At 42.8% G+C, this 22,773-nt stretch overlaps 1 protein-coding gene across 4 annotated transcripts in view; it reads right to left on the bottom strand.

Moving 5' to 3' along the window:
- Positions 1 to 22,423, bottom strand: part of IQSEC3 (IQ motif and Sec7 domain ArfGEF 3) — a 103,458-nt gene extending 81,035 nt beyond the window's left edge. For all 4 annotated transcript variants that reach the window (XM_071551214.1, XM_071551217.1, XM_071551216.1 and 1 more), the window contains exon 1: positions 21,900 to 22,423. In XM_071551214.1, the coding sequence (XP_071407315.1) occupies positions 21,900 to 22,384 (485 nt within the window). In that variant the 5' untranslated portion in view covers positions 22,385 to 22,423. The remainder of the gene's footprint in view (positions 1 to 21,899) is intronic.
- Positions 22,424 to 22,773: the final 350 nt, after the last annotated feature.

The raw sequence follows: 22,773 nt of genomic DNA, 5'->3' as shown, positions 1-22,773 counted from the left end.
TTTTTGGCCCAGAAGAAACACTAAGAGGTTTTTAAATGTTGGTTAACTTTTTTTAATGACCTTCCAATGGTAAATCTAGGAACAAAAAACAGTTTGCTGATTCCAAAGCATCACACTCTATTGAAAGATACAAGTTCTCATGAGACTTAATCACATATTGAAAATGTGTGGGTGGTTTCTTAGCCAGTTTTAGTGTTCATAAATATTCTCAAATGATGCCAGAGGGAGATTACAAGAGCTCCTTATGCTTGTGCTCAGTGGAAAAGGATTCTAAATTCTAACTTATCTTCTTGGAGACTAGCCACTAGATGCTGTTACTCTGGTAGCACAATTCCATCATCATGGACTTAGCGCATTGTTTTCTCCCTCATTGAGTAGCATGACCCATCTTGACTTAGGGTGGCTGAACTTCACCTGAGAAGTGAAGTTGACGTCCATGTAAAAGGGTGTTAGTACAGTTCATAACTACCTGTGAAGAACAACACTCACCTCCTCTCCCTCACCCACCCCATTCTGTGTCTGATGTATTCCATGCCATAGCCATGGGAAAGACGTTGATTGCAGTGCTATTCATGGTCTTTTTCACGCAGTGGTGGTGACCATGGATACACACGTGACTGCATTCATATTGGGGAGGGGGAAATGTTAGAAACCTGATTGCTGTAGAAGATGTGAAAGATAAAAAGTAATGTCTGTTTGCTAAAGTTAAATGTCTTGAGTCCTCAACCTGTGTGAGTGGCATAGCTGGGCAAAGAAGACCGTGAAGGTACCTTGCCCTCTGTGGCACTACCAATGTTTTGTAAAATTAAGGTAGAGCAGCTGTTTGGAATAAGAATAGGCAATTTTAAAAATACTTCCATTAATCCTCTAAGTGCTTTATAAGGCAGGTAGTGAGGAGAGATAAACAGGGGGAGGGTCACTGATGTTTAGCCATCTCTTAGGTGGGATCTGGCAGTCAGTGTGCTGCAGAGCTGTGTGCGGAGGAGCTTTGAGCCACGGATATCTAAACATTTCCTCTTGCAAAATACACTGGAAGATCATTTAAGGATTTAAGTCATCCTGGGAGGATCAAACTGCTCTTTTTCTGTGAGTGTTAATGGAAACCAAGCACCTGAAATGTCCTGGTGACTTTGGAAGACTTAGCCTTTTAAAGTCAGTCGGAGCAGATGGGAACACTGCTGTTCCCATTCCAAATCTGAGATGTGCTGCTGCACCGTGAGCTCCTGAGAACCCAGTTTCTTTTGAACTGAACTCCCTCTGAAAAGAAATGCTCAGATCAGTAAGCCATTTTGGATAGGAAGTAGGAGCTGCCCTGCTTGACTGCCGATTGCAGGTAAGCTAAGGATCCTGCATGTGACTGCAGCATGGTCTTGGAAGCCAGTGTTCCTTGAAAGATGTCTGGTTTCCTTCAGATTATTTTGCTGTCCTAAAGCAAGTGTACAGGCTGGATTAGGTGATCTCAAAAAAAAAGTATGTCATTCTACTGCTTTTAGACCACCCATAAGCTTCTGTGTGATTCTTTGTGCCTTTGCACTAGTCTTCCTGCACTTTTGAGTAAATTGTTGTAGTTGATTGGATTACAAAAGGGGAAATTGCCCTTTCATTTATGTTTGACAGCCTACTTTCCTTTCACCAGTAGAAAGTGAAGCATGAGGAGCCTTCATATAAGAAAAAAATGTGAGAACGGGCACAAATTTGAGCTCATCTAGTTGAAGACTGGCAGTTAGGAATGTTTTAAGAATAAGACTGGATATGACTTGTATCATGTATTCTTGCCACCTGCAAAGGTACACTTTTCTCCTCTAAAAAAACCTGGAGTGAGATCCTTGTGTTTAGAATGGCAAAATTCATAGCAAGGTCATATTCAGGGTGACTCCAAAGCAGACAGACTGTGACAAGTTTTCACTGCAGTTGCTAGAACTTCTTCACCAAGTTGAAAAGGTCTGTTTAGCAACACGCAGTGGCCTACAGGTGAAGCTTCCTTGGCTGTTATCAGCTAAGCAAGTCACTCTAGGCATGCAGCTGGAATGAACACTTCCAAAAAAGAACTGCAGGGGGTGCTGCAGTAAGTGGTAGCCTTCCTTCTGAGGCATCACTGCATCCCTGCTGTGGCACGGTGCTGTAAGGTTCAGCACCCCTAGTCAGGTGGAATGCTGAAGTCACTGGAACTCCTAGAAAGACTAAATGGATTGTCATTGCCATTATTGTTGTTCCATGCTCACATGTCCAAACTTGGAGTCTTCTGTCAAACTCCACTTGGTTAGCAAAAATCCCTGGGGCCCCAGCTAACAGCCTGGTCTCAGTTGGTCAGCCCAACACCTGTACAACAGAAATGTGGAGTAAATGGCAATTCTGGTGGCAGGGAACGGCTGCCTTCTGTCCCAGAGGCAGCTGTGTCTCAGCAGCAGGTAATGGTCAGTTTGAGTGCTCAGAAAGAAAAAGGATTCTGTAAATGACAATAAGTATTCTTCTGGCTTAGAAAAAAAAAGTACATCGTCCCTCAGGGCAAGAAGGGAATTCCAGTCTACAGCCATTATTTGATGGAACTGTTTCCAATTACATATGCTCTGAACTCCTTAATTCACAAACTCTTTTTTTTCTGAGGGGAATAGCGCTTCTGAAAAGCCTTGTTAAAGCTGGGTATAGAGGGAGAGAATTTCTTAACTGCCTCAGCTAGTGCTTCAGTGCAAGGTATGAATGCCAAGAGCCCTCTGATAAAGTTCATGCAATTATTGGATACTAAGGGAAATTTAATTGCTCTGCTGTGTAAGAACCCCTGCAAAGTGCACAGCAAAGCCTTGAGCAGCCATAGAACTGGGGTCATAGATCTAGAGAAGTGAAATCCACTGGAATGGTCACAGGCACCTTGAGAGCACGGTTGGAGTTGGTGGTGTTGCCACGTTGTGTCAAAGGGATGCTCTGTGGCTGATCTGTGGGGCGGGGCACTGCTGAGGGCCATATGCAGAAAGGAAATGCATGTGAGACTTTCTTTAGGAAAATTAAATGGCAAAGAAATGAAGGGATAAGCTGAACTTTCACATGTGTGTATAGCTCCATATTATACTGACTCTGGAAAACTAATGATGGCCAGCTGGAATGGATAGGATATTAGAGGTTGAAAGGATGTTCCTCACTCAAGAGTTCTGTGTCATTGCCTTAAATTTTCCTTCATGATCCTTATAATGGAAAAGAGAATTATTTAGGGCCTTCCCTATCATCCTCTTCTCCATAACTCTTAAATCTCTGAAGGCATGTCTGTAACTAGACTGACTTCTCAACTTTAGAAGCCAAACCACAGCTGAGGCCAAGAGGTACTAATGAGATGTTAGCAAGCAGAGAAGGAGTGGTGGTGTTTTGAATCTCTGTAGGGTTTATTTTTTTCACCTTTATATAATATCCAAAATTTCATAGTCTCTATGGAGACATGTAAGATGCAGGTCGTCTTAGTCCAGCTCAGCAGGTTAGTCTTTTCAGGTGCTAAGTGCTCTAAACAAAATTCTGTGAATGCTCAGAAATAGGCAGATTCCTTAATTGTGGGCTGCTGAGGGGTTATGGTTGGGGAGGGAGGAGTTTGATTGTGTGTATATAAGTCTGTGCCTTTTTTTTTCTGGGAGATTCTAAACCCAAAGCATTTGTCTTTCATGCCATTCCTTACCCTGTAAATATTTTCTAATCCTTCTCTTCAGTGGACAGCTTGGCTTGTTTTCCAGGGTCCTTGAGCTTAATTTATCACACTTAATTTCTACAGTAATTAAGACTTGTGTAATAGTCTTGATTTCCTTTGCTCTCTTTCTGTGACATTTTCTAGTTCTGCCTTTTGTTCTTTCACTCTTTTGCTAGAGGCTTTGAGTTTGTTGGAAAGTGTTTTAGTGCTTGCAATGCACACAGAATAAAAATGCTGTGGATTTTTGTTACTAGATATCTACAGCATGGTTGCCTTTGTCTGCAAGGAACTAGAACCAGGGACTTTGTTACAGCTGATACTGAGAGCTCCAAGAGTCAGGATGAAATGAGGAGATACCAGTCCTTCATTTCTCTTCCTTTCCCTTTCTCCTCCTTCTAATGGCTTAGAAAGACTGTGGCAGCCTCCACATGTCAAAAAGATAAAGGGAATGGCACTTACATTTATTGTTTGACCTCAGACAAAATAAAAATCCTGTGTCTTTCTGGCTATGTGATATTTTTGACCAATGGGGGATTCATAGGAAGAAAAACCTTCAAAACAAAAGAAATAAAGGAATAATGTGATGGAAGTTCAATTCTACCCTGACAACTAATAAGATACATCTTTTACATCAATCCAAGGAATGTTCCAATGAAAGATGAGGAATTGTTAGTAATGGAAGGAAATGGAGGCTAGCCAGGAAAAATATAAAAAAAGGAATTGTACAACTTTGCAGAATTGAAATTCAAATGCATCTGAAGGTTGGTCCTCAAAGACAAACCAGGGACTCCTGCAGTGATGAAAACCCATAAGTTCTGAGGTAACTGAACCTCTGGGATCAAGCAATACTAGCACATCTGAGAATGGGAATCATGCCACATCAAGCACAGCCCTCCACAAAACAAGAGATCTGAGAATGGACTGCTCAACACGCAACAGCAAATACACGCTCTGACCCAGGAGCAGAAACTCTGGATGACTAAATGCTGACTTGTAGAATGTGCTGGAGCTTTGTGACTCCCGGACGGCACGTGCCTCTGAGCTGTCGCAGTTGACAGCATTAGCCACTACCTCATCTACTCCTTCCACCTGTTTGCTGTCTTGCTGTGCTTTGTTTAATTAACCCAGCCTTCTGAAGGAAAGGGCAATGCCGCAGTCACTCCAGTGTTTAACTTCCTTCATAAAAACAGCTGCTGCCAGGGAGCGTTGGGGTTGGACTGATTACAAGATTCTTTACATAAATCTCTCTCTGGAAACTAATTTTTCTTAACAAGTTCTTGTATCAATGTTCTCTTTATTATCTCTCCCTGGGAAGGCTTGCAGTCTGTCTCAAGATCCTCAGTTAAAGGAAGAGGCAAAACAGAGGCAACTCAGTACGCTTGTGTTACAGCAGACTGACTGTTGCTCTCATGTGCCCCTATAAACACTTTCCAGGGAAATTCAAGGCAAAATAAAGTGTTTTGTTGTTTGCTTCTTTAGCATTTACAAAGGATGCCTTCGATGACACTGTATTTTTAATTTCACACCTCCTTTCCTATCACAGACTTTATTCAACCTTAACCTTTTTTTCTTTTGTGTAAGATCCTTACTGAAAGGAACCTGTGGCTTTTGTTCTCATCAGTGTGTGTCAGGGAAGAAGCAGGGGATGAGGGATAAAGGAGGAGTAACTTATATTTCATTTTGTGAGGGTCTTGATGATGACGATTATTTTCTTTGAGATTTTTTTAAATTTAAGTACTGGAATGTGGAAGGAAAGAAGTGTGTTGGCTTCATGTGACTTTCCTATTTGTGATTCTCCAATATCCTTTACTGAATTAAACAAAACCAAGGAAATAGGGGAAGGAAGACTTCATAATTTAAGTGTTTAGAAAACAAAACTTTGGGCTAAAAATGACAAGTAAAAAATGTTTACAGATGCATCTTTGTCTCACTTGTGACAAAACCAGAATGGGCATGAACTCTGAGACACACAGCAGTGCACAGAACAGCTGCTGTGGCATTGGGAGCTGTGCCATGTCCATTACTACAGCTAATTGTCCTCCCACAGACAACAGCCACTACTCACTACAGTGCTACCCTTCTTGTTTGCTTATTCAAGAGATTTTTTTTAGTTAGGATTGCAGTTTGTACTTGTAGCAAGCCTGAAATAGCTTTCACTATTAACTGCTCAATCCAGCTACTAAAAGTCTAATTAAATATGCATCTGTTGCCTGCAGGTCCACTGGAATGCCAAGGGTTCCTGCTCTCTCCTTATGCCTGTTCATAGCTGTGGACATCCACTGGATTGGCTCCACTGCCTTCGATGGTTGATCTCCATTTGTGCCAAGATAACCAAAACAGGAATGTTACACTAAGTGTCTAGAAGATACTGAGAACAGACAAATTATGTGAGCAATTTTCTTCTTTAGATCTATAATTTATCCTGCGGAAAATCTTTTTTGGAAACTGGTTTAAATGCTGTTTGTGAGATGGCTTGATCTGTCTTTGCTTGAAAACCTGTTCTTATGTAATTAATAATTAAAACAACAACATCAAAAGAACTGATTGGGAAAATTGGTATAGATTCTTCATAATCAAATCCCCAAACAGTCACATACACACAGAGAGAAATCCTGTGCATGGAAATTCAGCAAGCTTTTCTACCCAAGAGATTTTCAGCTATCTGTGGAATTGTTATGCTCTCTCCAACACTTTAATTACAGCTTGGTGAGCGATGTGGGGTATCACAAGTTCTCAGGGGTGCACAGAGTGTGTGCAACATGCAGCTACAAAAATGGATGCAAGCATTCCCAGTCGTGTGCCAGCATTGTGCCACTGAAACAGCATTCCCATCTTGCAAAGCAGGCCAGAAATATCCTCAGTGGATGGATTTGCTATTATTAACTAGAATACCTATTAGCAAATGAGGCAATTTCTGGCTTGGTGCTAGTGGAAGTCACAAGGTTGTAAGGACAAAGAACAGCCTGAACTGTTCAGTGAAACGAGTCTCTGAGAAACAGAACTTTAGAAAGCACAAAGGAAAGTAAGGGGTCAGTAGGAAGTAATCAACCAACACTTGCAGTCATCATTGTGATGGGCCAGAGAAAATTGAGATGTCACTTTTCCAGATTCCTATCAAGTTCTCCTTTTTCTAAGTTCATAAATATGAAGCTAAAGAGCCTTTCCTGCTACATTTGAGAAACTTCTTTTTTTTTTTACTTCATAATTTATACGAATATCACTGCTTGGGGAAGTGAAAGATTAATAGCAACCGTCTGGTGCCAGGCAGAGCACAGGTAGGCTTCCTCTGCACAGTTCTGCAGTTTCTTCTCACCTGCAGCACCTGCAGCAGCTTAATCCTGAGCACCTGTGCTGCTGCCAGTACAATCAAAATCTGCTGGCCCAGACCTATTCCTCCACATAGCCCTACTGCTGATGCACAAAGGCGTCTATGTTGTCACTTGTTATTCCAGTGTGGATTGTCCATGCAGCTGTGCTGATGCATTAGAATCTTGTCTTACTCTTTCTCGCGCTGCTCCTTCACCTGTCTCACCACGTGCAGCATCTGCCAGTCCTTTGCACAACACTCAGTCTGAGTTCTGCAGAATCACTTCTTCCAGTTCTCCATGTCTCTTCCTTAAAATGCAGACCTCTCACATTCATCTCAATTCTGCCCAGTAACTCCAACCTCACAAATGCAGTTCTGGATTTGCACATCAGCTCTGCTGAGCAAACTTGGATTTGTCACTTGTGGAAATACCCAGATAAAGGGTAGACAAACATCACTAAGCTCACTCTAGTTTATCTCAATCCAAACACATGGTAGTGCCCTGGGATGAGCCACTCTATGGACGCACTGCCATGAGACATCTCCCCAGCTAGCAGAGGGTAGCCATAGTAGACAAAATCTACCATTTCAGTTTAAATAGGAGCATCCCCAGTTGTGGTGTAAGTATAATTAATACATCCCTAAAGTTTGTGTCAAAACAAAGCTGTGGCTCCTGCTCCTCTTACAACACCTGTCCCACTATCTGCTACAACATCTCAGAAATGGAGTGGCAGAACAGGTTGATGTGTCTTTTGGTTCCACAGACTGTGGTCTGAGGGTTGATACTGAGGAAGGCTATCCTTGATTTCAGTAGCATATGTAACTATGGTTCTTTGTTTCAGTGTAGAGCAGGAACTGGGTAACAGGCAGATAGCTTTTTGCTTGCCTACTGAGCACTTCCCCCTGTGTTTTTTGTGCCCTGTTAGAAATTTCCCGATTTTGACTTCTTGCTTAGAAGGCTCTTAGTTCTTTCCTTCTTGAAGCATGACATCTTTTTTGCTTACTCAGAGCTTCTTCTAAGCTATCTCTGGGGCATTCTTAGTCCCATGTTCAGAATGTTCTCACTTCTTTGAAGCAGAAAATATAGGTCAAAAGAGCTGACTTTTTTCCTGTAGTCATCACTGCACCACTAAACAAAACAATTACATGTGAAGTTCTTTTAAAAAAAATCGAGTAAATATTCCCTTCCATCATCCCTTCTTGATGATTTTGTTAATTCAGTGGGTTTCTGATATCCATATAAGTCACCAGCTATAAAAACTGGATATATGCGCCATAAAGCACATCACACTTAGTTCACCCAGTAGTGAGTGAATCTGTATGTTTATATAATTTTGGATCCCTCATTCCTTCAGCCTTCACTCTTCTGACAAAGATGTGTATCTAGAGGGAAAGGAAGATACATTCTCATGGAGGTACAGTTGCATCATTCACATGCCACTTCATCCTACCTATTCCCTGTTCAGTATATGCAGGTATGCCATGCTCCTTGTCCCCCTCAAGGAGGGAATTCAGCAGGAGAAACCTTCCCCAGAGCTTGTTCTCATCAGTGTTATAACTCATACACAGGCATTGGGGTGTAGCTCTCACCTACACTGCTCTCACAGCAGAGCTGTAAAATGGAGGGTTTGGGGGTAAGAGAGGTTAAAATTGCAAGTGAGAAAGAAAGGGTGAACTAAATAAGAATAAACAGGAGGTGCTGTCTGGAAGGAGCCAGTGAAGTTTGAAGAGGGGCTCCAAGCTCTTTCTGGATGCCAGTTTCATTCTTCCTAGTGTCTTTCCAAATGTATCTGTGCCATCAGGAACCACTCAGGTCCTGACTTTTATTTATGACTTTAGTATAAGGATTAGTAATAGAGAAATGTAATGAAATAGGTCATATTTTAACTATTTTTGTGACATATCTCCAACTAGTGCCATACTGGATCCTCAGAGAGCAGTTGCTAATTGTGCCTCTGGTTAGTGTTCACCTTAGAGAATAGAAAACAGCAGCAAGTAATACCAGCATGGAGAAATTAAAAAAAAATAGAGCTGGAAGATAAAGAAGTGAGAGTGAGGTCCTGATACTCCAAGGTCCTAAGTCATTTCAAATTGAAGAAATTAGTATAATCCTATATCACAAGCTGAGAGGGAAAATAACCAGCACAAAAAACCGCTTGCTGGTAAAAGAAATAAATTCCAGAAACATCCAAGGCACATTCACATCCTGAAGGCATTCCAGCCCATGTTCTAGATCTCTCCTGCCAACTCTGTCATTAGCAAATGCAGCCAAAGTCTGTACTGAATGGACCCACTGACTGTGGTACAAGTTCTGTAAGAATTCCCAGAGTGTTACCCCTCTCATACATGCACCAGAGTGTGTCAAAGGGTAAACCACAGGAGCCTGTCCGAATACAGAATGAAAAACCAGGCAGGATGACAGATCCTTATCAAACTGATGTCCCCAGGTAACAGCTAATCACTTTGAGCTAATGAAACTTGTTACCATCAAGCCCTGTACCACAACCAGGAGGGACTGGGGAACACAGATGCTCTTCTTATTACTGCAAATTAAAATACAGCCCAGAATACAATTAAGCCACACATATCTGTCATGCAAGAGCTCTCCTTAGGTGAGGTAGGAAAGATCTGAGAGCGCAAGAGTTTGAAACTGTCTGTATGACTTGGTGATTGCATGCACTGCTGTGATTGTGTCAGAGCAGGAGGGGATTGAGAGTGCAGCCCCCACTGTGGCTCTGTATTTAATAGGAGAACAGGGGGAGGAGATACATAGCTCTGGGAAGAAGAAACTGTGTCTTGCTATGCAGTGGTTTTTGAAGAAGGTACTCTGTCAACTTATTCACATGCACTTCTGTATGTGATAATTACTTTCCGCTTCCCTGCGTCGCATGCACTGCCTGCCTCTGTAGGAGGCTTTTCCTCTGGCTTCTGCAATAGGAAAATTTCTGGTGTCTTCCATGTGCTTCCTGAGCTTTTTCCCATCAAAGCAGACTGCATCAGCAGACTATAAACTCTTTACCTACCTTCTCTCACTACAGCTCACTATTCTGTGCAATTCATAGCTGGTTCATGGCTGCACAAGAAACAAAACACCTCCAGATGCTTATGTGGCTTCTTGCTTTTTTGTACTGACACATTTTCTTGCTGGACTAGCGGCTTTGTAAATCTTGCTGGGCTGGAATGCAATACACATTCACAGCCTTGCCAGCCTAAAACCATGTGTCTCAATTCTCCCCAAATTCGATATTCAATTGTATCTCCAGTCTCCACTGCCTATTCTTTTTAGTACACATAACAGACACCAAGCATGAATAGCTGTTAAGGATTTTTGGCCAAGTTACAGATTTTTAATTGGCCAAAATTCATTCTGATATCAAGCTGTCCAGGAAGCAAATCAGATTTCAGGATTTAGAGCAGTATTATTTATGCATTGAAGTGACCTCATAACATTTAACACTTCTTGTCCTGTTTGTCTCCTCCTTTCAAGGCACTGCATTCTACTTGACAGATCAGAGCTCTGTGACACAGGTTTTACTCTCAGCTTTGACTAGTTGGGTGAACTCAAGCAAAAAATTTTCCATTACTTCATTCCCTCCTGTTAAATGAGAATTACCTTTGTAAGAGCTGAAGAGCTGAAAAGTAATCCAGAAGTAACAATATAATTATTATCATTATTACCTGCATTTCCATGGTTTTTCTATCATTCATCCTGCAGCAAGATCTTGCCATTGTTAGAGGTGTACTAGAGGAAAAGCTTACATACGTGCTACTTCCTGCTCTTTTAGATATTGGTAGGAACACAGACTAGCAATATGCCCCTTGTGAATAAGAGCATTACTTCCTAAAGCTCTTAAAAATGTAACATTAATGCGTGTATGTGTTCAGCTCTTAAATGCAAGCATTTCCAGTGTTAGAGTGAGAGTTGGCCATAGCAGACTGTAATGAAGCCTTGTAAAAAACTGCAGCAGAAGAATGGCCTGATTCCTTAATTTTATATTATCACTTGTGCTTGAGGTAGCAGGATGTAAATTGCTTAGTGAGGATTTGCCAGCATCTCAGCATGTCACACAAAAGAAAACAACTTCACAAGAGGAAGACAATGCAGAATGAGGCCTGTTGTCAATCAGACAAAACACTGAGAGTAACATGAGGACAAATTTACTCCAGGATGTGAACAGGGATAACACCATTACTCTCTGTGTGTATATCCTGTAAAAGGACACATATGGTCAAGGTCCCCAGCATTTAAATTGAAAAACAGAGATGTTAACAGCAGGCACAGATATCCTGGAAATTATGCTATCTGCAGACATATTCTGCTGTCACCTCTTGGCACTCTGGGTGTTTCTTGGAGATCTCCCAAACACTGTCCAGCCAGGTTAAACTGCACTGCTTTATGAGATCAGATAAATCTCCCACCCTACAGTGACGAGAACTAGGAGTTGCCTACTGGGCTTCGACCAGCCAGTATCTGGTAAGGATACTGTTCAATGTGTGCTGTTTATTATCAATTTCTCCTGAGTAAGAGACTTCATAAAAATAGAACACAAACCCCTGTCATTTCTTCCCTCCCCCAGCTACACCAAAGCATCATTACAGTCGCACATGTAAATGAACCACGCATTCCAAAACTTCCCAGCCTCTGCAGCATAAGGATTTGGAGCTCCTGGCCCTCCTGCATTCTGCAGTTTCCCTTCCCTTCTCCTTGTAACTCCTCCCCACTGCTGTCCACTCTTCCACTACCTTGTTTCTCCCTGCACAGACAACATTTCCCGAACCCAAATTATGGCATGCTCTATTTTATGACGGTTGCAGAGGCTTCAGAGAGCACAGAGATGTGCACACTGTGGGATGTACTCCTGAGGCAACACTCCAGCCATACCTTCAGGCTTGGGATTTGAAGAGTAGGTTAATATAGACTTAAAACCAGCCTGAGGGTTGCCCTTAGCAGAGACTAGAGACACAGTGTAGATGCCTCTCATCCTCTTCTGCCCCTCTTCCTCTGTTACCAGTAATTCCTTTCTTCTGCCTACATATAAATAACTTCCAGAAAGCAAATGGAGTTTGGCAGAAGTCTGATCCCCATCTTAAAAAGGAGTAGATTCTTTCTTCCACTTTTGGGAGGTCAGATACCTTTAAACGTCTGAGACTCAAACTCTTTGGCAACACTTTTTATCCACCAAGGATGCAATCTGGTATTCTCTGTCTACTTGGCTGTGTAACAGCCAGGGTAAGTGAGGTGATACAGGTGGTATAATAGCTTCAGTCAGAGCATGTCTAGGGAAGAAAATATTTCTGTATTCAGCCTCACAAAGATGGGAAACTCACTCCTTTCTCAGCAGAAACAAGGGACCAGCAGCGGATGTTGCTGCAGCTAACACGGAGATCAGTAATTTCCCAAATGAGTAATAAAGAATTCTTGGGGGAAGCATTACAGCAGTTGGCTGTGCCATCCCAAATGATTGTCAGGGCAAGTATGCACAGAATCTAACAGGCTAATAGCTACCTCTAACTAGCTCCAGTGGTGGGAGTCAGTTCAAGAAGATCTGGAACATCCAAAGATATGTATGATGCCATCTCATGCCTCTTCAAATTGGAAGCCACCTAGTACAGCGAGTTCAGCCACTCAGACTTGGAGTTAAGTGGTAACAGAATCTGGTTCTCAGACCTACCTAGATTGTAAGATAGCGCAAATTATTGATCAGAGCCATGCAGTCTATCTACTTCAGGATTTTGACTGGATATAGATTTACTAGCACATTATAGAAGAAAATTACTTGAAGAAAGGTCTTTTGCACAGGAAGCAGCGAATGCTCAGAGCAAAGGTAGGAAATTCCTCAGATTCCTTGCTAGTTCACATGAAGGTTAGTGGTCCAGTGTGCATGGATTATCAGCATGGGCTCTCAGGACAAATCCAGACACTCAGTTACTATGGTGAAGGGGGCCATTTGAGTACCTAGGCAGACATAGGCAATTTACTTGGTGTCCTACTGGGAATGGATTTGCAAATTAAAAAAACAGCAAAGAAAAGACAAGGACATTGTGAGAATTCTAAACTGACCTCAGAGCTGAAACTTCCCAAAAGAAGCAGAAACAGTGTGCCTCACAGAAGGCAAAAAGTGAGGAAAGACATGGCTAAGCTTGGTTCTAAAAGAAAGGAAATAATCTCTATAAATCTGGAGAGATATTTTCTCTTTTCAAAAATGCTAACAATTTATAAAGTTTGTGAAGAACCTTAGGGCCAAACCCACACTGCTTCAGGAAGCAGATCCAGGAATGCTCCATGGAGGCAGAGTTCAGACAGGTACTGCAACACCAAGATTCTGGATGCTGAGACAGAAGGAGCAACAGTCTCAGAGCAGCTTTCACACTGGAGCAGGGTAGCAGGAACCACTTCAGAGGACTGGCTGGAAATCAACATCACAGAGACAGACTGGCAGCAAGGTCCTGAATTTAAATAGAAAGGTCAGAATTTGAAGAAACATCCAAAGTACAGCAAAACCTGAAGAAAATCCAAAGCCTCCTTAAGATCTATAACAATTTCAGTATCAACTTCCTGCTACTCTTAAGAATGACATTGATGTTTTAGGGTGTTTCAGCAATTACAAACTAAGCTGTCTAGCAGTAAGTATCTTAGCAGCAGTCCATGCCCATGCAAATGTTGGCAGGTGGATCAAAATGATCCACCAACTTCATGTGCAAAGCCAGGAGGAGCAAAAGACTCCATTTGCCAGTGGTAAAGATCCACCTGTGTGTCCCTGAATTCCTACATTAATTTACCAATTCTTTATAACTATAATACTCCAAGACTTTTAAGAGGTTATTACAAACAGGACACCCACTCCAAGAAAGGGTCACAGTTTTGGAGTGGACTGCTCAGGCATTCTGATATACCCATGCATTAATTTAAAAAACTATCTAGGACTTGGTCTTTATTCCCCACGTTCCTAAGCAAAATGTGGTTTTTGTGACTATACAATATTTTCCTTTTTTCCTTCTATGTATGTGTGTCTCTTTTTTTCTCCCTGTGTATGTGTGTCTACATTAGTTCCTACTTGGTAAGTGCAGATCCCACTGAGAGTTTCAGCAAAGTCTGAGTGAGTTACAGGGGTTTCAGAGAGACTAATCTCTAACTAAGGCTCCATGAAAATACCTGGCAGGGTGTAACAGAGACCTTTGTAGGCACTCCAATGAGGAAAAGGCTGCCGAGTGAACTGAAACCATTTCTCCACAGAGAAGTCTCCATGTTAGAGATGTTATAAAAGCCTCAACACCAGGAGAAGCTCAGATCAGAACTCACATCTCACTAGGCATCAGAAAATGTAACTGTGACACAAACCTTATGGAAGCCAAGCTTCATTAGTTCTGCAGATCACAGATCCCCTTGTTTTCAGCTAGAAGAAGGCAGGAAGGATAAGGTTTTCCATTTTTAATTTCTTATTCAAAATCACTTCAATTTCATCTAAATGTCCCCTCTTAGATGCAACAAAATCATGGAAAATATTGATCCCCTTCTATCCCTCTCAGAAAGTGCAACTTCAGACTACATGAAAATAACACCTGATCAATGAGCATAATCTTAGCAAAAGCAATAAAAAGAATACAATAATACCTGTGTGAGAAGCAGACTGTGCATGCAAAGAACAGAGAAAAGAAAAAAACATTATCAAACAGAGCAAATAACCCTGCAGCAACAGAACTCCTACCACCTTATATTGAAACACCATAAGAAAACATTACAAACCTATTACACAAGGCATCAGAATGTTGCTTAATGGTTTTCTCATTGCTCACTGTTATCTCTGTGAATTGCTATCCATTGCTATTATCAACACTCATTTACATCAGTGGATGGATGTGTATTTGCGTGTGAGGACAGATACACAAAATCTGGTGCAGATCCTCAGGTGAAGTAAATTGTCATGGCTGTACTGACGTCAGTAAAGATGCACTGATTTCCTCCAGCAGATGATTTGCTTTTCTGTATGTAAAAAGCACAGAAACTAGGTGCTGTTTCAACTTGGCTCTGAGACACTGTAGACAAAAGCTCATGCAAATACATTCTCTTTTCTATGTGCAAATATACATATTGCCTTGCTGTACTCTTTGCAAGCAAGGACAGGAGCTTGAGGCTGCTTCCTGTGCTGGAATTTAGGAACAGGATCATTCCTGATCTACTTGCCCACTCTTGTCTGTAACAACAGATCTCCAACTGCTTTGCTACAGATCTTAAAATATACAGACATGAAAGGGTCTGTCCAGCATCACAGGTCTGTTAAAAATAAATTTAGGAGGAATTAAAGCTTTATCTTAGGACTGTTAGTCCAATGCTCTAACTGAGATCTTAAACAGAGCCACTGGGCAGATCAAATTCAATAGTCAAGACTCTCATTTTCTCACCTAGGGCTTAACAAAATGAAATTACAAAATCCAGAATACAACAATATCCAATATATAAGAATAATACTATGTTTCAAGATACAGCTCTTTGAGGGGAAAAAGATATCTATTATTTTTCAAAAATTAGGAAACAAAAGGGAAAATGTTCACATTTCAGGCTCTGCCTTCATAAATGACTCTTTTCTTTTTTCCCATTTGCTCTTACATGGTTCAATAGAATGTGGACCAAGTAACAATCACAGGCTACAGGTAATTTTATAACAAATGAAATATTTTCCATCTGTTAAACAGAGAATGATTTCCGGCCTTCTATAATGTTTTCCTAAGGGACAAACAACAAACGGTTTCATAACAGAGAATGGAAAAAGAAAAATCAACCACTGCTGACCTAGGAAAGAAAGAAGAAAAGAAGCAGCTTGACATGGCATGTTATAGGGAAAATAATAGGAAAGCAGAAGATGAATTAAACTTACATATAGAAAAATTATAGTATAGAGTCAGTAGTTCTTTTTTATGTTTCAACTTGCTTTCCAAGGCAGAAAGAAAAAAAATAAAACAGAAATTTCTACAATCTAATATATAGGTTTGTGTAGAGGTATTTTTGTTTGCAGAATTGTAGATGTTTTTATTATGTGAATTTTTTTTAATGAGCAGGTAGACACTATAATTAATAAAAGACCCAACTTCTAGCTGGCAGGCTCTGGTCTGGCAATATTTAAGGACTAGACGAGTATCCCAAGGCTGGATTTCTCTGACTGACTAAAAGTGCAAATAATTTCAAGTATGGCATAGGTAGGAATGTGTAGAGTTACCTCATGTAAGTAGTCACATTATGCAGCCATAAATTGTATGAACCATGTCTAAACTGTATATTCCATATAATTTAATTAAGGATATGGAAGTATAATCTCAGAACAACGGGTGCCCTTTCCCACCATTTGTGCTGCAAAGAATGGGACAGCCAGGCCAAGAGTCACCTGGCAATGAAGCCCTGACAGGAATTATCAAGGGTATTCTTAACACCTACTCATTTGGGACATTTTCTCATTAATATCTCTTCCAAACAGCCAGGTGTGAATTTTTTTGAAGGCTAACAGCACTGCCATGTGAGTCCATTGCTTCTAAAGTCTTCTAGTACAGCCTTACCTTGGAGCTGCCTGGGAAGTGACACCAAATGGGCCAATACAGAAGAGCAGCCTGGTTGCAACAGGAGATATAGCTGAGTGTCATAAAAATGTCAACATTTTTTATATATATAAAAAATAATAATGTATTTCAATCCCTTCTTATTTAAGTATTTTAAAATTCACCTTTCTTGCTGTTACTTTCAGCCCTTGGCTCCTCTTGTTAGATGATTGTTATGAGTCTTTGTTATTCCCAGTACTGCTCTAACTGGGCTCAGGACACAGATACACAGGAGGTATCTGTCCAAAGCACTGCTAGGCATTGTTTCACACAGATTCCTTCCTTGATACTACTTCCTGATGCTCCTATACTGTCAAGGAGATTTCCCACTAGTAATTTCAGCCTTGACACTGTGCTGCTCTGGCTGGGACTTTACACAGCATCATAGCTAAGTGCTATCCCTGTGGGTGGAAATCCTCACACCGTCCTTACTCAGCAATTTTATAGAACTAGAACTACATTCTGAACCCTTCCTAAGATGAGTCCTTTTCCTTCTCTCACTTCGTCTGTTATTTTTAAAATATTGTTGTGATTCATTAACTCCACATTCCGCTGCCTGGGGTTTTACAGGTCCTGATGTAGATACGATGCAGGTGTGTTCGTGTTATGAAGTGTGTCTTAGCTGATTACAATGTGAATGGAACCCCATGGACATATCTTTAAATAGGACGTAGTCACAGAGAGTCTATTTTCTGTTTTCCTCTCATTATGCCCTTTATTTCAAAACCATCTAAGCAGGACTTTAGCATCTGTGTAGCTATGCCAAAGCAGACCTCTGTTGTTTGAAACTCGCTTACAGCGCTCGACTCCAAATAACTCCTGATGCTGAGACAGTACATCGCTAGCAGGGATCTGCAGAACCCAGGGCAGCACCAACGCAACTATTTCTGGTGTGTGAAAGCTCAAGGGAGCTAAACCCTGAAACACGCTGGAGGAAATCTGAAAAAATGAAAGCAGAGGGCAAAAGCAGCATTCCTTGTGCGCCCAAAGTGAAAGGAATAGATATCCGGGATATGTGAGACATTCAGAGTTGTTCTGGTCTTTTTTTTTAATTGTTGTGGGGGTTTTGTGCTGGTGCAATGCGCAAATACAGCAAAATATGTTAATAGTAAACCATAATATTTACAGTTATTGTGAGTATCCATTGAAATCAGTGGGATTTTTTCTAATGCCTTTACCCTGGAGATAATCCATAGAATAGAACATCAATGCATAGTTAAAAAGAAAAATTATGGAAAACAGCACCTCTGCATATGCAATATCTTCATTTTAACATTACATAATTGAGCTTTTGAAATTAAAAAAAAAACAACAAACAGTCTCAGATGGCAATGGCAACTAAGTGACTTTAACATTGTCTTTTAAAGCTTCCCTCTTTACTAAGATTAAAAATTCTATCCTAGACCAATAGAAAATAAACTAAAATAAAGTAGTTTCCAATCCAATGCAAACCCAAAATGAGCTTTAAGACCTCTGGGAAAATGTGGTTTTACAAAAATTCTTCCAAGAGCTCTAAGAGTTTGTTTTGCATGAGAGGATACCTTGTAGAGCAAACACAGGCTAATAATTTAAAGGCAGAACTTAGATTCATTATGTCATGGCAGACAAACACTGTTTCTATGTCTAGTTTTCACTGTGGGTGACATAGTTAAAAGAAGACTTTAATGACACTTTAACACAGAATGTTTGTAAATTGCAGGCATGTCTTCTGATGGAAGGAGCTATGATGGATTATTAGCTATTATTCTAATTGTATTTATTGAAGTGAGTTTTCCCACTAATGCCTGGGCTCAGAATCTGAAGTTCTTCCATACACAGAGCTCCTACTGAGAGTTTCACTGATAAAAGCCAGCAGGATTTGGGTCATTTAGACTTAATCTGCTAAATTCAACCCTGTGGCATTTCCCTGATACTCAGTGAAGGGTACTGGGGATTGGCCAAGGAGGTGGGATTCTGATAAAGAAGGGAATGAAAATTTATACTCGCAGGATTTGCCGACACTTCAGGATGGTCCCTTAAGACAAGAGGCTGCCTAGTAAGAGTGATCTGAGCTATGCTAATTTGGCAACCTGTATTTCTGAAGGAAAGCATTCCATGACGAATGACCTTATTTTTTTGTTTTTAAAGCTGTGAGGTGCTTATGCAATAGCCTCCTAAGGTAGAAAGAGACAGATGCTGCGGAATAATAATCAGCCTAATTCTTGCTGAAGATCTCTGCAAAAATCTTCTGACTTTCTCTCTTCTCCTTTCATAGGTAAGCTCAGTACTACCTTTCTCACACAGAGATGCAGCGACAATTAGGGGCCTCTGCGTAACTCAGGAATTCTTCCATTTCTAGACATGGACTTGGTTTTGTCTCCCTTTAAAATGCAGGCTTTTTTTAAAGGCTTTAAAGAAAGAAAAGGTGTTGGTTTTTAAAAAAAAAAACAAGAAACAAACAAGAAACTCCCAACAAAAATAAGACTGAAGTTTTCTTTAAAATAAGACTGATGCTTCAGCTGTTTTTCCTTATGGATCCCTTGTGGAAGACTGTTCCAGCTGACATGACTAGTCATATGTGTCCAAAAGCTCAGGTCTTCACTTCCATCCAGAGCTTGAGGTGAGCCGGGCTGCAAAACACCCTCAAACCTGACTCAAAATGAGCAAAATCCCTGGGCTATATCTGGGGTGAGAAGGGCCAGCACAAGTACCCTTAAACATGCTGCCAGAACCTCCTGTTTTGGGAGAAGTAGAGGAAATTACTGGCACTGCCTGGGTGCTGCTTTAACCCCTGCTTTCAGCCACCACATCCCAACATGCTAAAATATCCTTTCTGTTCTGTTTAGAGTGGCCATTTTCTGTAGTGAACAATCAGTCCTATATTCCTGTCTAAGAGGGAAAAAAATAAATAATGTTGAATTTCAGGTTTCATAACAGAGGGAAAAACATGTTTAGATGAGGGGAGGAAGGAAGAGTGTGCAGATACCTGGTTGGTGCAGGTATTAATGTGTATGTCCCCTGCTGTCACATAAAAGCAAAAATACAACTCTCAGATTGGTGAGCTGAATCATAAGGCATATTGGGCACCCTGTCAGTAGGTGGTAAAAGACTCCTCACTCTCCATCCAAGTTGCCTGTAAGTTAGATTCTGCAGTATCTTTGATTTTCTTCTTACAGAGACAAGAGAGGATGAAACCCAGTATGTACAATCAATGGAGGGAAAAAAAGGACCTGCTGGAGTGAGAAATGTTTGGCATCTCTCATATTTCCTTTTCTATACAAAGATTTTGGTTTGCCTAAGCTATAGAAGGAAACAGAAGCAGTCTATTTTAATCTTCCTGAGGGAAGAACGCTGCAGGGATTGCTCTGTTATCCCCAGCAGCAGCCCTGACTTTCCACAAAAAGACTCCATCCATCCCTCTGTCTATCTATCTGAAATATAAACGTTATGATATGATATACCAGCAATCAGTTGTGTTCTTAATGCACTTCTCTTTGTGCATTTTGGCATGAAGTAAAAAATCTACAGTTCTTCCCCCAATCAAACCCCACTGCAAAAAGAGCTCAGATAAGAAGGAAGTATTTAGGCTTATGCATAGAAATTGATTCTTCCGTCTGTGTAATGACGTATGTTAGAAACTCAGTTCAGAAGCAAGGAAAGCCCTTGCTGAGACGAAGCTTCTGACAGAGCCCTCATTGCAGGGAGTCATTCTTGAAAAAACAATGAGGTTGATTATGCATTTTTATATGAGTTTGCTACTGGTTTGACTTCAGGGACTTAAACCATGGTATTCTGGATTTACACCAATCAGCATGAGTTCAGGATCTGGCCCTACTTCTTGTTTTTAAACTCCAGCTATTGCATGATGAATAAGAGCCAGATCTTGCAAAGGCTTACTACCTGTATTAATACTCTGAGTAGCCCACTCACTTCCTTTAAGTTGTGATTGCAAAATTGAGTCTTACAGTGCAGTATTTTAGAAGTGTGAATCTGCCTTTTGGGATTCAAGCATGCCTTGATTGTACTTATTCCTTTAATAGTATTTCTTTCAATAATAATATCTTCAGTGATTTTCATAAAATCACATGGTAGATGCTTAGCTGTTATGAAGTGCTGTAACTCCACTTACATCAGCTGAAAATCCAGCTCCATGCTGGAGCTCTGCGTCTGTGTTCAAAACAAACATGAGAGAAAAGGTTCTCTTATTTAAATTATCAAAAGAGACAAGGAAGATGTTTTAGGCTACACAGTCTGCTGTGTACTTCATTTGTTTTGACGTTACTATAACCAAAGCAATAGAGATCATTCTAGGAAAGACATTTCGATCCAGTTTTACTACTTCAGATTCTTTCTTACATGAAAGAAGACACAGCAGAAACTATGTCTCTTCTCCTAACTTCACTAACTCTGGTTTTCAAACAGAAAACATTCCCCTGCTTTCAAAGTGCCTAAACAAAGGAAATTACAATACTGACTGCAGTTGTAATTACCATATGGTGAACTGGTGGTATATACTGAATACACAATCCAAGAGAATGCTGCTCTTCAGTAGTAGCCTCTTCCACCACCTATAGTGCTGGAATGCTCATCCGTGTTTACTATACATGCTTGCACACAGATCATTATTGGTATTCAGTACTAGCAGTCATGCTTTTTTCACTGAAGAGGAAAGACCGGCAAAAAATACTTCGTCCTATTGAAGAGCTGGATCAGTGTCAGGTGCCACTCACAAAAAGAAAAAGAGAAACCAAACAAAAACAAGGCAACCCACACACAAGCGCGATAAGAACCCTAAATGTCAAACCTGTGCACGGTATCTGTATCTCTATGAACATACACACATCACGTGCAATATAATGTGCCCCTTACATCAGTGCGGGCAGGAAAACCCCGGCTCACCCCAGGGATGACGGATCCTTTTGACAGATACCACCGAATAAAGGCAAACAGAAGTGACCTGTTCTTTGCGAGGCTTCTCCCTGCCTGGGCTAAACCGCACTCCTCGTCGATCAGGGACTCAGTTATTTCTGATAGATAGCGAAGGCACGAAGCCCCGTGTGAGCACCGCGGGCGAGCAGCCCGAGGGTCTCCAAACGGGCCACGGACACTTGTCCATAGAAATGAGCGCGGCGGACCGGGAGGCTGATGCCCCTGGGAAGCAGCATCCTGAACCCTCGTAGCACTCTGCCTGCTCTCCCCGAGAACGCATCGCGGGAGGGATTCCCCGCCCATCCACACACTGCCTCTCTCCCCGTGCGAGGCTGCAGGGGGGCATAACCCAGTTCCCTCTTGGAGCCGGGCCCGGAGCGAGCCCGCTACGCTCCCGCTCCCGCCGCCAGCCCTGCCCGCCCCCTTCGCACTTACTCCGCTCTCCGGCTCAGGACGCCTTTGCCGATGGCCTGGGGGGTCTTGTGCTGGAGCAGAGCGGTGCAGCAGCCCTTCTCCCTGCCGTCCTTCTCGCCGGGGTGCTGGTGCGGCTGCGGCGGGGGATGCTGGTGGCCGCCCGCCCGCCCGGGCCCCGCCGGTGCCGCTTTGCCCGCGGGCGGCGGCGGCGGCGCCGGGAGCTGTTGGTGGTGCTGAAGCGGGTCCGGCGGCGGCGGCGGGGGCTGCTCGGGCGGGGGGCCCTGGGGCGGCTCGGCGGGGGCTGCCGGCGGCTCGGCGGGGGCCGGCGACTGCTGCTGCTGCCCGCGGAGGCTGCGGTTCTCGGTGCTCAGCTCGTCCAGCCGCCGCTCCAGCTCGTCGATGCGCTGGCGCTGGGTGTGGATGAGGCTCTGCTGGTTCTGCACGATGGCGGTGAGCTCCTTCAGGTAGAGCACGGCGCGCACCGGGTTCTCCAGCAGGCTCTCCATGCCCGGCCGCCCGGCGCGGGCCCCTCCGCCCGCCCGCCCGCCGGCGCTCCGGCCAGAGCGGCGCGGGACGCGGGCGCGCGCCTCGACGCTCCCGCCCCTCGCGCGCGGACACGCGCAATCCCGCGCCGCCGCGGCCGCGCGCGCTCCCGCGGGACGGGACGGGAGGGGCGGGGCCACCGCGCGGGACCGCCCCCGGCCGCGCCGCGCACGCGCGGGAGAGGCCGCGCCGGCGGGAGAGGGGTCCCTTCAGGCCTGTGGGCCCCGCGGGTTCCCGTGCGCCCTGGGGGTCCCCTCCATCCCGGGGGACCCGTCGCGAGGTCCTTCCCGGTGCTCCCGAGGGAAATGCTCCCCCGCCGCGCCCGTCCGGCCGCCCCTAGGTGGGCCGTGGT

The sequence above is a fragment of the Pithys albifrons genome, chromosome 3 (genome assembly GCF_047495875.1).
Source record: "Pithys albifrons albifrons isolate INPA30051 chromosome 3, PitAlb_v1, whole genome shotgun sequence".
In the NCBI taxonomy this organism is placed as follows: Eukaryota; Metazoa; Chordata; class Aves; order Passeriformes; family Thamnophilidae; genus Pithys; species Pithys albifrons.
This window is presented reverse-complemented; position numbering and strand designations above follow the sequence as displayed.